Source organism: Mobula hypostoma, chromosome 1, assembly GCF_963921235.1.
Source record: "Mobula hypostoma chromosome 1, sMobHyp1.1, whole genome shotgun sequence".
NCBI classification, from domain to species: Eukaryota; Metazoa; Chordata; class Chondrichthyes; order Myliobatiformes; family Myliobatidae; genus Mobula; species Mobula hypostoma.
Window position 1 is genome coordinate 145,631,516 of NC_086097.1, and position 15,928 is coordinate 145,647,443.

At 41.0% G+C, this 15,928-nt stretch overlaps 1 protein-coding gene across 4 annotated transcripts in view; it reads right to left on the reverse strand.

The window, feature by feature from the left end:
* ptpn23a (protein tyrosine phosphatase, non-receptor type 23, a) overlaps window positions 1-15,928 on the reverse strand; it is a 98,115-nt gene that overhangs the window by 16,645 nt on the left and 65,542 nt on the right. For all 4 annotated transcript variants that reach the window (XM_063057460.1, XM_063057451.1, XM_063057445.1 and 1 more), the window contains 3 exons: window positions 15,685-15,836; window positions 7,626-7,805; window positions 4,111-6,619 (listed from right to left, as the gene is read on the reverse strand). In XM_063057460.1, the coding sequence (XP_062913530.1) occupies window positions 4,111-6,619; window positions 7,626-7,805; window positions 15,685-15,836 (2,841 nt within the window). The remainder of the gene's footprint in view (window positions 1-4,110; window positions 6,620-7,625; window positions 7,806-15,684; window positions 15,837-15,928) is intronic.

The following is a 15,928-nucleotide window of genomic DNA, read 5'->3' on the forward strand; positions in this document are numbered from 1 at the left end:
GAAATTTGGACAGGTACACAGATGTTAGGGGTATGGAGGGCTATGGTCCAGGTACCAGTCAATGGAACAAGGCAGATTAATAGTTTGGCATGGACTAAATGGGCCAAAGACCCTGGAACTGCACAGAAGTGTTCTATGACTAACCACGTGGCAGCTTGTTAGTAGGGTCAAGTATAAAGATTGAGATTTCTTCAGAAAGGTAAACTTAAATTGTTGTCACATTAAAATGCATTTCAGACAACTCAAGCACTGGCTTTGGACAAGTGAGCAACAAGCTGGCCATTCTCATTGTCAGAAGGACACGTCTCCCACACAGTTTTATGCATAGTGTGGAGAAACATGACAATGAAGTGGCAGTGCGACTGTAGGTGCATACAGTTGATGTGAAGATAGCGCCGGTAACTGGCGACTTTGCGCGTGCTCTCCCAAGCAAACTGCTCTCTCCACTATCCTATACCTGAGAAACCCTTCTAAACCTCCAATTTAGCAAGAACAACAACACCCTGGCGAAGCTACTGACCCAGCTGGAGACCACTGCGCCAGAACTGCTTCTTAAACTCCGGACCGCACCTGGACCCGACCAACGAAGCCCACCACGTTCCCAGAGACCCGCGGAGTGCTACCGTGCCGGAGCGCTTGGAGACACGGCCCATTCCAACCAGCACCTGTTCAGAGCAGATGACCACACAGAAATGACGGCGGAGACCTCAAGGTGCCCCAGACGCCTCCCCGGAGTGACCACCATAAAGCCCCATTGGTGGCCATCTACAGCTGCGGGAAGTGAGGCCTCCACCGCTGACATCGGAAATCGAGCCCGAGGCTCGGCTGGAGCGGAGGCCTCCGCAACCGTGACTCAGCTCAAGGACTTGTTTCAGCCAGGAGCCTGGCCATCCGGGATTAAGTGTCGGCTTCGGGGCCCAACCCAATCGACAGCCCGGGCCCCTGGCAGCTGGAAGTGACAGCGCAGCCTCCCCGCTTACTCAGCCCGACCCCGAGTGCACAACGACGCGACCCGCTCATTGATTCCCACGGATGCGTCCATCTACCTCATACAGCTGACAACAACACACTGCATCGATGAAAACCTAGAAAGATGCACTATTTACCAAGAAAGCGTGGGAAAAGAGCTGGGCTGCTGGTCAGATTGAAGCTCGGGGCTTAAGGGTCCCTATGCCCACCATCCTACTAGCTAATGTGCAAGCCATCGAGAACAAGGTGAATGATCTTAAAGGGAGACTCACCTACTGCAGGGTGTATTGTTTCACCGAGACCTGGCTCTCCCCTGCCACCCCCGACTGTGCCATCCGACCGGAGGGATTTTCAATCCATCTGATGGACCGCACAGCATCTTTGGGCAAGACGAGGGGAGGTGGCGTCTGCCTACTGATCAACACTGGGTGGTGCTCAGACACAGTGGCACTGACAAGCTCCTGCAGCCCGGACCTGGAACACCTGTCGGTGAAGTGTCGTCCCTACTATCTGCCATGGGAATTCACCTCGGTCATACTGACAGCGGTCTGCATTCCCCCCCAGGCGGACGTGGAGTGTGCTCTGAACATACTGTATGCCAACATCAGTGAACTTGAGACCAGGTATCCGGAGGCTTTGCTCATTACAGCCGGGGACTTTAACCAGGCCAACCTCAGAAAGGCGCTGCCAAAGTTATACCAACATGTCTCCTGCCCCACTAGAGGCCGGAGTATACTTGACCACTGCTACACAGCAGTCAAGGATGCCTACCGTTCCGTCCCACGACCTCACTTCGGAAAATCGGACCATCAGGCCGTACTCCTCCTCCCGGCTTACAAACAGAAACTGAAGCGGGAGGTCACGGTGTCAAAAGTACGGTCGCGTTGGACGGAGGAAACAGATGAGGTCCTCTGTGACTGCTTTGAATCGGTGGACTGGTTAGTATTCAAGGACTCGGCAGCTAACCTCGATGAGTATGACTCAGCAGTCACGGACTTTATTTGGAAATGCACGGAGGACTGTGTGTCTCGCAAGACGATCTGGGTATTCCCTAACCAGAAACCTTGGGTGAATTATGAGGTCAAGTCCCTTTTAAAGCCTAGAGCTGCGGCTTTCAGGTCCGGGGATACCAGTCGCTACAAGGAATCCAGGCGTGATCTCCGGAAAGCCATTAAGGGCGCCAAGAGACAATATCGAGCCAAGTTGGAAGCCCAGGCTAACCAGAGGGATGCCAGTAGACTATGGCAGGGTCTAAATGAGATCACTGGGCTCAAAGAAAAGGCTGAGAATATCAATAACTGTGGCGCTTCTCTTCCTGACAAACTTAACGTATTCTACGCAAGATTCGAACAGAAGAGGAGCGTCCCGCTCCCTCCGGATGAACCGGACCTGGTGGCATTGAGATTCATCGTCACCGAGGAGGACGTTAGAAGAGCCTTCCTGAAGACAAATCCAAGGAAGGCGACGGGCCCAGATGGCGTCCCAGGACGGGTTCTCCGTGCCTGTGAAAGCGAGCTAGCTGGAGTGTTTGCTGACATCTTCAACTGCTCCTTGCTTCAGTCTAAGATCCCCTCGTGTTTTAAGAAGGCAACAATAATCCCAGTGCCGAAGAAGAGCAAGGTGGCATGCCTGAATGACTATCGACCTGTGGCTCTGACATCAATTGCTATGAAGTGCTTCGAGCGATTGGTTATGGCACACATCAACCACAGCCTACCGGTCAACCTCGATGCTTTGCAATTCGCCTACCGGAGCACCAGATCAATGGCAGATGCCATCTCTCTGGCCCTACATTCCTCCTTAGATCATCTGGAGAATAAAGACGCATACGTAAGGCTCCTTTTCATTGACTACAGCTCTACCTTTAATACCATCATTCCAAATAAACTGATTCCTAAGCTCCGGAACCTGGGCCTTAGCACCCAGATCTGCAGCTGGATCTTCAACTTCCTCACAGACAGGACCAAGGCTGTAAAAATAGGGGACAAGCTCTCCTCTACAATCACTCTGAGCACCGGTGCCCCACAAGGCTGTGTACTCAGCCCCCTGCTGTACTCACTGTACACCCATGATTGTGTAGCCAAGTTTCCATCAAACTCAATTTATAAGTTTGCTGATGACACAACAATTGTAGGCCGTATCTAGGGTAATGATGAGTTTGAGTAGAGAGGAAATTACGAACCTGGTGGCATGGTGCGAAGACAATAACCTATCCCTCAACGTCAGCAAGACGAAGGAGTTGGTTGCTGACTTCAGAAGGAGTAGCGGACCGCACCACCCAATTTACATCGCTGGTGCGCAAGTGGAACAGGTCAAAACCTTTAAGTTCTTCGGGGTCAATATCACAAATGACCTGACTTGGTCCAACCAAGCAGAGTCCACTGCCAAGATGGCCCACCAGCGCCTTTACTTCCTGAGAAAACTAAAGAAATTTGGCATGTCCCCTAAAACCCTCACTAATTTTTATAGATGCACCGTAGAAAGCATTCTTCTAGGGTGCATCACAACCTGGTATGGAAGTTGTCCTGTCCAAGACCAGAAGAAGCTGCAGAAGATGGTGAACACGGCGCAGCACATCACACAAACCAATCTTCCATCCATGGAATCATTTTACACCGCACACTGTCGGAGCAGTGCTGCCAGGATAATCAAGGACACGACCCACCCAGCCAACAAACTTTTCCTCCCTCTTCCCTCCAGGAGAAGGCTAAGGAGCTTGAAGACTCGTACGGCCAGATTTGGGAACAGCTTCTTTCCAACTGTGATAAGACTGCTGAACGGATCCTGGCCCGGATCTGGGCTGTAGTCTCCAAATATCCGGACCTGCCTTTCGGGGTTTTTTTGCACTACCTTATTTTCCATTTTTCTATTTTCTATTTATGATTTACAATTTAAATTATTAATATTTACTAATTACTATTTTTAATATTTAATATTTGTAATCCAGGGAGTGGGAAGCACAGTATCAAATATCGCTGTGATGATTGTACATTCTAGTATCAATTGTTTGGCGACAATAAAGCATAAAGTATAAAGTATACTGCCATTCCACAGGCATTGATTATTCTGCCCAAATACAAATTTATTCAATTTCATTAATTCCCATAGATTGTCAATAGGTTGCCAAATATCATGACTTACCTTCTCTACTTCTTGTTCAGAGACAAGCATAACTATCAGAGACACTTTCTGCTCATAAATCATTAGCCAGAAATCCGATGCAGTTCCCACCAGCGGCGCCTGGGTAGCTATGATTCTCGGACAGTAAGATGATAAGTCCTCAATCATGCTTGCATTTATATAGTCATCTTTTCCAGACTGGATTATAATTCTATTTTTATCATAAGGCATGATATCCTGATGACGGTTTTTCATGGTATAGCAGCGGGCAATGGCAATAGATAATTGTCGGGCATCTTTCTCTTGAGCATCCTGTAAATCTTTCCATTTACAGTCCAGTTCAGTCAATGTTCCAAATGATGGCCTATCCAATGAATCAATAATGACTTTAAAGTTTTCCAACTCGCTCAGCAACATTTTCACATGCTCAGGCTTCTCATAGGGATCTTTCTCAATGATTTGAATTCCCTTTGGCTTCTGCCCTTCCTTTGCGTCAGCTTTAGTTGGCAGAAGAAGTGGCTGAGTCACAGTTGTCTGAGGCCCTCCATGCTGGCTGTCAGGACTAGATGACAGAAGGTCATCAGTTAAAGAGTTTTGTCTCTGGAAAGGTACTTCTGAGACAGGTTGAGTTGATGTAGGTGCACCAGGTGTAAAAGATTGGGGTGGCCTCTGTTGCATGACAGTAGACCCAGGCATTGGTGTGGGCTGCATTGCTGCAGGAAGAGTACTGACCTGTCCTTGTGCAGGCTTTGGGGAGGGGGATGCTGGAGGAGGCAAAGGAGATCCAGGTCCAAATGCGCTGGATTGCATTTGGCCAACAGCTGTACTGGATGTAGGCTGGACTGGATGAGAAGAAAGATGGCCAGACGAAATAGGCTGTGGTGCTCCAATATGGTTTTGTAGAAGTGCTGGTGGCAATCCAGAATGAAGCTGAGGTGGGACAGGTGTAAACGGCACACCTGGGAGCCCTTGAGCTGAAGATCCAGGAAGCAAAGTCACTGGCTGTGTCTCTGTGGCAGGTGGTAGAGCATGGCATGGTTGAACTTGTGGAACCACTGCAACAGGAACAGTCTGTCTCGGTTGCTGCACACTACCTGAATTTGCTGGAAAAACAGTGTTGCCTGGATGAGTGGGAACACCAGGTTGAGCAATTTTATCTTGAGGAGGATGTTGATAGAGGTGCGGTCTTAGCTGAGGCTGCATCTGAAGCCGAGGCTGAGCTGGCATTGGTACTGAAGGACGGGGTGGGATCTGTGCTGGATTTTGAGGTCTTGTCTGAGGCTGGAACTGTGGCCTAGTCTGAGGAAAGAACTGTGATGGGTAAGGCTGTTGAGTTGGCATTTGAGGCCTAATTTGCAGTTGATGATCTGGATGCATCTGTGGCGGGTGTTGAAACACACGCTGTGGTCCCTGGGCAGGATCAACAAATGGTGGCACATTAGTAAAATGAGACACCTGGCCACCAGACTGGTATGGATACTGACCAACAGCATTCATTCCAGGTAGAGAAGGAACTCCAGCTGAAACAGTGGGGAGTTGTTTCATTGTTGTTTCATAGACTGGCTGCCTATTCATCTGCCCTGTCACTATTTGAGGATCCGGTGTGAAGCTAGAAATTGGAGTCTGTATGCTATCTACTGTTGTGGTTGAAGGTCTAACTCCTATATTTGATTGAGGGACTGTGTTAGCTCCAGGCATCGGACTACAGAATTGTCCAGGATGAGCAAGCATAGGCTCAACTGGTGGAGCAGGTGTGTGCAAACCAGTGTTAACTGGTACAGCTGAAGAACCCGGTTGCCCCATTCCATAAGGACCAGCAGTACTATAAGGATGACCCACTGAAGGAGCAGATATGGAATTTGGCATGTGTTGTGGTGAAGTCCCCCTTGGAGGCAAATGGCCAGACGTGAACTGAGGCTGACCAGGATTGGGATCTCTAGTTCTGGGAACCACAGGAAAGACTGGTGGTGGTGGTGGTGAAGAGGCAGAGATGTGTTGAGGGAGGACAGGACAGGAGACAGATGAACCCATGCCATGAGGAGGTACACCAGATGCACCACTGATTGAAGGAGGCCCCGAATGACTAATTCCTACATAAGGTGGTTGGGCTATACCACCAACGGAACATGATGGCTGTGGAACTGCTCCCCCATGAAAATATGGATGCACATGGCCCGATACTGACGTAGCTGGCGGAAACCGTTGACCGGGTAATGGTGGTTGTAGTGGTGGACTAGTAGTCCTAGCAGCAAAGAAAACCTCTGGAGCTGCATGTTTTATCCTTGGAAAACCTGCAGGATCCATAGGATATGGTCCAATGCCATCTACAGACATTCCACTAATGTGTGAAGCCAAAGAGTTTGGTGGTAAGCTCTTCAATTCATTGGGTAGATCACTGAAAGCAAGTGCTGCATTAAATGCTTGCATATCTAAATCTTCAATACTTGACAAAGATTCAAGTTCTGCATCAGAAGGTTTTTGTAAAGGTTTTGGTGCTGTAGGCCTTGGTGGTGGCTTCTTTTTAATTTCCCTGCAAAATATAAAGTACACGACCAATGGTATTTGTTTCTCTGCACAAGTTTTGTTTTTCCTATATAACACGTATTACTCTCATCATTCATTTCCTTTTATTCACAAGAAACACTGAAACCAACAGTACCCTATTGCAAAAGGCAATGATAAGATTCATGGTGATATTTAAATATAACAGCAGCTTTGTACAAGCCTTCCTAGCAACATTTCAAAAACCTGTTTCGACATATTTATACTAGAAAAGGCCAAAAGATGGTAGTACTAGATTGGCATCACAGTAGCACAGCAATTAGCATAACGCTTTACAGCACCAGCAACCCGGTTTCAATTCACGCCATTGGCTGTAATGAATTTGTACATTCTCCCGATGACCACGTGGGTTTCCTCTAGGTTCTCCCCACAGTCCAAGTTAATTGGTCATTGTAAATTGTCCCATGATTGGGCTAGCGTTAAATCAAGGGTTGCTGGCTGGCGCTGCTCAAAGGGCCTGCTCCACGCAGAATATCAATAAACAAGTAAATATAACCAAGAATGGAAGTAGCGAATTAGGTGAAAACAGGAAACATACAAAATCAAAACTAATACAGATAACAAAGTATCATCTGATTCTGACTACTACATTGACACATTTGTTCTCACTTCAAATACAGTTCTTTTGTTATTTTCATCCCTCAACTACAAATGGAAACTAACTTTTCTCTCTCCCAGTTCAAAAGGTTATTGAACCTTAAAACGTTAAGGGATTCTCTTTCCACTGATGCAGCCTGGCTTGCTCATTTGTTTTCAGCATTATTTTTAACCAAAGGGCATAATAAATTTTATTTTATAAACATCTGCAGGCATTATTATTATATGGGCCAACTGAATTTATATACAGCAAGGTAAGTGATTGCTGCTGAAGCAGCTGAATTAAAGTTAAATCATCTGCACACCACTAATTTATGCTTTTGGATTACTAAATCACTATAACCATATCACAATTTGTCTAAAATTATCAAGCTTACTGTTCCAACACCACTTGTCTTTGTTCTTCCTGAGATTTACAAACTTCTTTTGTTTTATCCAGTAGCCGGGTTACTTTGCTTTCCAAATCTGCATAAAATTCTTTTCCTTCTTGAGACTTCTTCATCAGGTCTTCATAAGCCTCAAATGATGCTACAAGCATCTGAATAGTAATGTTCCACCTGTAAAAAGAGAAAAAAGTTCATTTTAGCTTAAGGATTGAGTTTTGTGGTTTAACCACACACCAAGTAATGCATAAATGTGAGCAAAATATCATTAATGCAATGTAAATAACAAGATCACAAAATCTCTAAATTGGCACAAATATTCATTACATCCAGAATAGAACAAATAAGCAAATAACATTTTAACCTGTCAGAGAATTTTAATAACCACCAAATTTCATCAATTGCAGGTATTAGGAGCTTGTAATGGAACTCCAAATTATGAAGCATACATTCAATGCTACTATTATTGGTCCAAAACAACTAAGTGTGGGTTTCTTAGAATCTCTGCAAATGACTGCACCATAAATGCAATGAATCAATCCAATGGCTACTCAGCTAAGAGGGTTGCATAATTAAGTATTCAGATTTTCCATATCTTAAAGGGAATACAGTACAAGTTATTTTACAATGTTACTTGTGATAATCTCTTCTTCATCCAAGTGATAAATTTACTATTTCTGTAATTTTCTATTCAGGTCAGTAATAAATGTTTAAAAAGCATGCAGAAAAAATTTACAAGTTTAAGAAATTCTTACGAATGAAAGCTTCTCATCTAGTCCTTTTACATGGTAATTATACACTGTACACTAAAGTTTAAGATTTCAATTTTTCGTTTTATCTTTACGAAAATGTTAATTTGCAACTTTCCACAAACTACCTGGACAAAATCAAGCAGCTATATTAATGTACTAGTACTCCAGAGATCAGGCATCAAAATCCAGAGATTTAAATTTAAGAACCACCATCCCACCCAGTGAATTAATTTAGTTCATTAAATAAGCTTTCACAAAAAAAAAGCCAGGATCACGAATAGTATCCATCAAACTACTGTGTCACAGAATCCAAGCTGGCACATTAAAGTCAATTTAGGAACTGGTCTTACATCTTCTGATTTCTTCAAGGTTTTCAACCTACAGTTTATGCTTTAACTGTCCTTCACAAACTTTATCCAATCACAAATGCTGATAAATTTGGACGAATAATCTACATCAATTTGGGCACCAGATAGGAAAAATCCAAAAGCAATCGTGCAAATTCAACTTTTGTTTACACATTAGGACTTGACCAAAACTTCAGTGTTGTCTAAAATCAGACATTTAATGGCCTAGCATTATCAGCATTGTACCTTTCAGCCAACAGCACGGAGCTCACATTTTCTGGACATCAATGTATGCCTGTGGTACACATTGGGATGAGGGGAGGCAATGACCCAGATATCCTCAGCACTGACTTGATGATAGGTCACAAAGTGCAAATGAAAGCCCTGTTGGCAGCTGATGGAGTAACATCGTTTCAGATTGCTCCTACCCTGTTTACTTAATTGTCTCCTACCAGCCTTTTTTTTGAAACCTTATTATAATGCTTTAATACTGCTTTGCTACGGCTGGGAAAAGAACAAAAGCTTCTGCTAAAGAAAGAGAAACAGAAAATGAATCCCCAGTCACTCTGGATTCAATCAGTGACTTCCTTAAACAGCAAAAATCCGAACTTTCTGAGGATTTTCAACGACTTAACAGCAAACTGGATACAATTCAACAAACTCTATCTAAGCATGAGATCCGAATTCAGGAAAATACTGCGAAGCTGCTGACACTTGAAGAGGACGCTGACAATACAATTAAACTCTGCAAAGAGTTATCTTTATCCAATGATAAAATGATGAAAAGGATCATCAGTCTCGAAAATAGAAACAGGAGAAATAATCTGCAAATTCTGGGTCTTGAAGAATCAATTGAAGGCACTGACCCTACGAAGTTTTTAATCAAACTTTCTGAAACAGCTATTCCCTGCTTTATTCACTTCCGAGCCGAAGCTCTATCAAGCATATCGCTCACCGATTTTGATGGCATTGTCGGCGGCTGCAAGACCCAGATCAGTCATTCTAAGCTTTCATGAATTTCGTATTAAAGACCTTAAAATTCACCATACCCGTCGACAAGGAATGATCGATTTCCAAAGTTAAAAGGTTAGATTCCTGGAAGACTATTCGCCTGAAGTTACGGCTGATCGCATGAAGTATACAGTTATATCGGAATTTTACAATAAAGGATATAAACCATTCCTTCAGTTTCCTGCCCGTCTGAGTATTGTTTTGAAGGACAGATTGAGAAAAAGAATAAAGTTGGATGAAGAAGCAGAAGAGTTTCTGAAGGATGAAGTCTAAAACTGATATTTCTTATTTAATCAATTTTTTCTTCTGTTAATATGAATTTGAAATAAGGTTTCATTAAGCTTATGTTTTGGCTGTTCATATATTGCCTTTCGTTATTTTTTTGATACTTTTTTATTATATCCCTTTTTGAGGCTTTATTTTAATACAGCTTTCTTTGAATTTGTTTTAAACTGATCCTTTCATATTTTCGAATACTGAGTTATTTTTCTTTTTATGTTGTGTCTTGGCAGGGACATAATAACCTTGTAGAACTGGAGTTTTTTGTCAACAGGATTTTTTGGGGAGGGAACGTAGTTCTTAGCTCGCTGACTGCTTATTGGTCAACTTTCTTGCTTTGGGTGGGGGAGGGGTAGGGTCTATTTTTTCCTCTGGGAGCTGTGTTGGGTTGAATATATGATTGTTTGTCTGAATACCTACCTTACGGTTTACTTTCTAGTTTTAATAACTTATGGCCAGATCTTTTAATTACATGTTGATTGGTATTTAATATGGTTCGAAATATTAACTTATTTAGTTTGAATGTGAAAGGGCTGAATCACCCCATCAAAAGTAACAAAGTGTTTGCTCATATTAAATTAAAAGCACCCATTATTTGCTTACAAGAAACACACATACGCAGCTGTGACAGCTTACGTTTTTTTACTCAGTGGAAGGATATGCAATTCCATTCTTCGTTTAATGCAAAATCACGAGGAGTTTCAATTCTTGTAGCTAATACAGTTTCCTTTGTTCAGCATAAAGTTGTTTCAGACCCTAATGGTCGATTTGTTATTGTATCAGGGAACTTAGACAGTAATTTGATTGTTTTTGCTAATGTATATGCCCCAATGTAGACGATCCAGGATTTTTTGAACATCTATTTTCATTTTTGCCAGATTTGTGTACTTACTGTAGTGATGGGAGGAGATTTTAACTGCTGGTTCGATCCAGTATTAGATCGCTCATCTATCAAACCAGCCACACTTAATAAATCAGCTTTGTTTATCCAATCCTTTCTAACTAAATGTGGTATAGTTGATGCTTGGCGTTTTCTCCATCCGACGGACAGGGAGAATTCTTTTTTCTCTCATGTTCATCATTCTTATACCAGGATTGATTATTTTTTATTGATAGTCAAATGATTCCATAAGTTTGATCGATCGAATATAAAGAGATTGCTATTTCTCACCACTCTCCTGTACTTCTATCTTTAAATCTTCCTGGTCCTATCCCTATGAGTAGATTTTGGTGATTTAATCTGTTATCCTCTATTATCCAATGAGGACTTTTTAAAACTTATGGAGAATCAAATAACTCTTTTTTTGAAGAAAATACATTGGAAGAGACATCTAGTTTTATTATATGGAATACTTTCAAAGCATACATCCGGGGTCAAATTATTTCTTATACCGCAAACATCACTAAAAAAGCTAACAAAGAGAGAAATGAACTAGACAATCAGTTAAAACAACTGGACCATAAATATGCTTCGGTACCCGATCCTGAAGCATACAAGAGACGTATTGAAACTAAAACTAAATATGATCTTCTTTTAACGTATCCAATTGAAAGCCAACTTTTAAAAGATAGAAGTCAATTTTATATTCACAGAGATAAAACTGGTAAGCTACTGGCTAATCAATTGAAGCCATTTATAGCCAAGAGGTAAATTAAAGAAATAGGTAAAATTAATGGGGATATGACAACTGACCACCTTGAAATTAACGACATTTTTAGGGAATTTTATTCTAATTGTATAGTTCTGACTCTGTTAATGATAATATTGCAATAATTTTTTAGATCAATTAAATATTCCTAATCTTTTGTTAGATGATCGTAGGCAATTGGATCAACCTATTTCCCAGGAGGAAATTGCTCAGGCTATTCGAGAATTGCATTCTGGGAAATCCCCAGGACCCAATGGATTCTCTGGAGAGTTTTATAAGGCTTTTTCCTCTTTGCTTATACCACACTTATGTTCTACCCTTGCAGATTCCTTTAAGGTAGGAAGGTTACCGCAATCTTTTTACGAAGCTTCCATTTCACTCTTTCTCAAAAAGAATAAGAATCCTACTGAATGTTCTTTGTACAGACCTATCTCTTTACTCAATTTTGATACTAACATTTTATCTAAAGTGTTGGCTCGCAGACTTGAAACTATTATCTCTTCTATAGTTTTGGATGATCAGACAGGATTTATTAAAAATCGATATTTCCATTTTAATATACAGCGTTTGTTAAATGTTCTCCATCTAAGGAAATATCGGAATGTGTGATATCTTTGGATGCAGAGAAGGCTTTTGACAAGAGTTGAATGGAACTATCTATTTACATCCTTAGAAAAATTTAATTTTGGATCTAATTTTATTCATTGGATTAAATTACTTTATTTATCTCCCTCCGTTCGGGTTCTTACTAATTTTCAGAATTCTAAACCCTTTAAACTCCAACGTGGAACTAGACAAGGTTGTCCTTTGAGCCCTCTGCTCTTTGATTTGGTATCAGAACCCTTAGCAATTGCTTTTTGAGAGACTGAAGAGATTACTGGTATTTTAAGGAGAGGTACTATTCATAAAGTGTCACTCTATGCTGATGACTTATTGCTTTTTAATCTAATGTTACAACCTCCTTACCATTTATGTTCCACTTAGTGACTAATTTTAGTCAGTTCTCAGGATATAAATTAAATTTACAGAAGAGTGAACTGTCTCCTTTAAACAACTTAATACCAACTGATATTAAACTTCCTTTTAAAATTTTAAGTAAATAATTTACGTATTTAGGAGTAGCAATTACTAAGAATTATAAAGATTTATTTAAGGAAAATTTTTTAAGTTAATTGAATTATGTTAAAAGAACACTTTCTAATTGGTCGCCTCTTTCTTTATCACTGATTGGCCGAATCAATTTTCAAGCTGTACCTGTTTTTAGTCCTAAATCTTTTTGTGACTCTTTGGATTCAATTCTTTCCTCCTATATATGGAAGAATTAAAAACCTCGTATAAATAAAGCTCACCTTCAGAAAACCAAACAGAACGGAGGATTTGCCTTACCCAATTTTAGGTTATATTATTGGGCAGTTAATATACAAAATATTACGTTCTGGATATATTACATTAACCATGAGAATTGCCCCACATGGGTTTCTTTGGAAGTCAACTTCCATAAAATTTTTCCTGTATTTCTTTACTTAGATCGCTTCCTTTATTTTTAAATAAACTAATTGACAATGTGGTGGTTAAACATACATTAAGGATTTGGTTACAGTTTAGAAAACATTTTGGTTTATTGAGATTCTCCCTCTCAAGTCCCATATTTTCTAATTGTTTTTTTAAACCATCTTTAATTGACTTATCTTTTAAAGAATGGGATAGATTGGGTATTAAACGATTTCAGGATTTGTTTGATAGAGGGAATCTCTTCTTTTGTGCAACTTTCAACGAAATTTAACCTATCCAACTTTTTTCCATACTTACAGATGAGATTTTTTAAGATCTCAATTACTTACATTTCTTATAAATCCAGATAAGAATATAATAGATACAATTTTTAATCTGAAACCCTTCGATAACGGTTCAATATCTCACATTTATGGTCTACTGTTGGGACTGAAAAAGGCCTCTTTAGATAAAATTAAAGGAGATTAGGAAAAGGATTTACAGATTCTCATATCTGAAGAGCTGGAAGATTACTTTAAAATTGATTAATTCTTCATCATTATGTGCTTGTCATTCTTTATTACAATTCAAAGTGGTACATAGAGTTCATATGTCTAAAGACAAGCTCTCCGTTTCTACGCAGATATTAGAGAGAGTTTTTTTGGGTAGATGATTTGTTTACACTTAAATGACTTTCGCCACCAGACTTCTATTTGACAAAGTACTGTGGATTGAGTCCACAACAATGCGCTTCCGAAAAAGGTGTTAATACCAGATGTTTCTGGCACCATAGTTTGACCTGATGTTGTGGTTTCGAAGACAGTATTACCTATACATTATAAATATTAATTGTCTTCTATGTTAGCACGTAAAATGCCAAATAAATGTATTGTGGATTTAACTTGCATTCCAGACATGTTGGCGTTGGAAGGAAAAGGATGAATTCAGAAGGTGTGATGTTTGTATGTAGCTTCAAAAGGAAGCAATGTCTATAACTTTTTAAGTAGCGATTACCTTTGTGTTTAGCATATAAATATCAAGCCCACATTGGACTAGCAGACCTTGCTACCGAAAGCATCTCCATCCGTAGATGCCTGCTGTACCTTGTTGTGTCGAATAAAGAAGCTGCTTTGTATCTACCAGTGACTCTGTCTCTCTGATGATTTCATCCATGCTACAACAGCAGATATTTCCCCTTACTGTGATAGATGTACTAATTGAGTGGCCACACTAATTCATAAGTTTTGGACATATCCGAGCCTTGAAAAGTTCTGGAAAGATGTATTTCAAACTTTTTCTGCACTTTTCAATGTCAGCTTTAAGCCTAATGTCAGCTTTGACTGCCTTGTTTGGTATTGTTGAGGATAGTGCTACAAAATTGAAGTCATCTAATTTGCAGGTATTGGCCTTTATGTCTCTTATGGCCAGGAGGGCAATCTTGCACAAGTGGAAGGAGGCCACCCCGTCCACTCATATTCAAGGGCTATCTGATGTTATGTTATGCCTTGATCTAGAGAAGATTCGTTGTTTGATTTCTGATTCTAAACATGATTTTCTAATGTAATGGGGGACCCTTTGAATTATTTTCACAATCTTTGAACTGTTATTAAAGTACGGATCTGAGCCATTATTATTATAACATATGGCAAGGTATTTTTCTTTTTTCTTCTTTTTTTTAAACCAACCAGCTAATTTTGGTAGTGGGGGTAGATTTATTATAATACAATTATTTTATCTTATTTCATAATTTAAAGCTGCAACACATGTAAACATCCTTAGCCAAAAGTACCACCTCCTAAGGTTCCCACTTCTCCAGAAATTGAGGAATTTTCAGGTGTTAAAGGAATCAAGATGTATGAGGATAGCGTAGGAAAGTGGCACTGAGATAAAAGCAACACACGTAAAATGCTGGAGGAACTCAGCAGGTCAAGCAGCATTTACAGAAATGAATAAACAGTCGACATTTTGGGCTGAGACCCTTCTTCAGGACTGGAAAGTTCGGGGGAAGACATGCAGGATTACTTGCGTTTATGAATTACTGAGATAAAAGATCAGATATGAACTCAATGAAACATGGAACTGACACAAGAGGACAATGTTCATTTCATATTCCCATCACTTGATAGCAAGAACTCCCAAGCCTGGCTGCGAAAGGAAGATGGTTGGGCAGGGGGCTAGCAACCCACCCCATATAAACCCAGAGCTACAGTAACGCCAACAGACGTTCCAGAGACCTCATCCCTGGGAAAGGAAGAATCTTTAAAGATGGGCTGCAACTTGAAGGCCTGGCCCAGGATAGAGGACTCTGGCGAGCTACCGTTGGCAGCCTATGCCCCAGTAAGAGTAGTAAAAGTATGTTGATAGTGGGACATGACTGAGTGCACTGACACAGCAAATGCAGTAGGTCCCATACAACTCTGATGTACCTCCTATGCCAAAGCACAGAAGCCAACTAGTGCACAGGCCAGAGACTAATTATGTGATGTTCATGATAGGTATGTGTACATCTAAAGCAGCTACTCACTTCTGTTCTGCTTCGGTGAGAGATTTCCTAACTGCAGCATACTTAACATTAGCGTCTGTCAAAGCCTTCAAGATGTTTTCTTGGGCAGCAAGGTTTTGATCAATGTAAACTCTCAGCTGGTCATATTTCTTCAGTTGTTCTTCAAAGAGCTTCTGCAATCAAATTAATTTTAACAACATGATACATGCGATATTGATTAGATTATGAATGTTACTTGCTTTTCCATCATCAATTTTGCAATCAC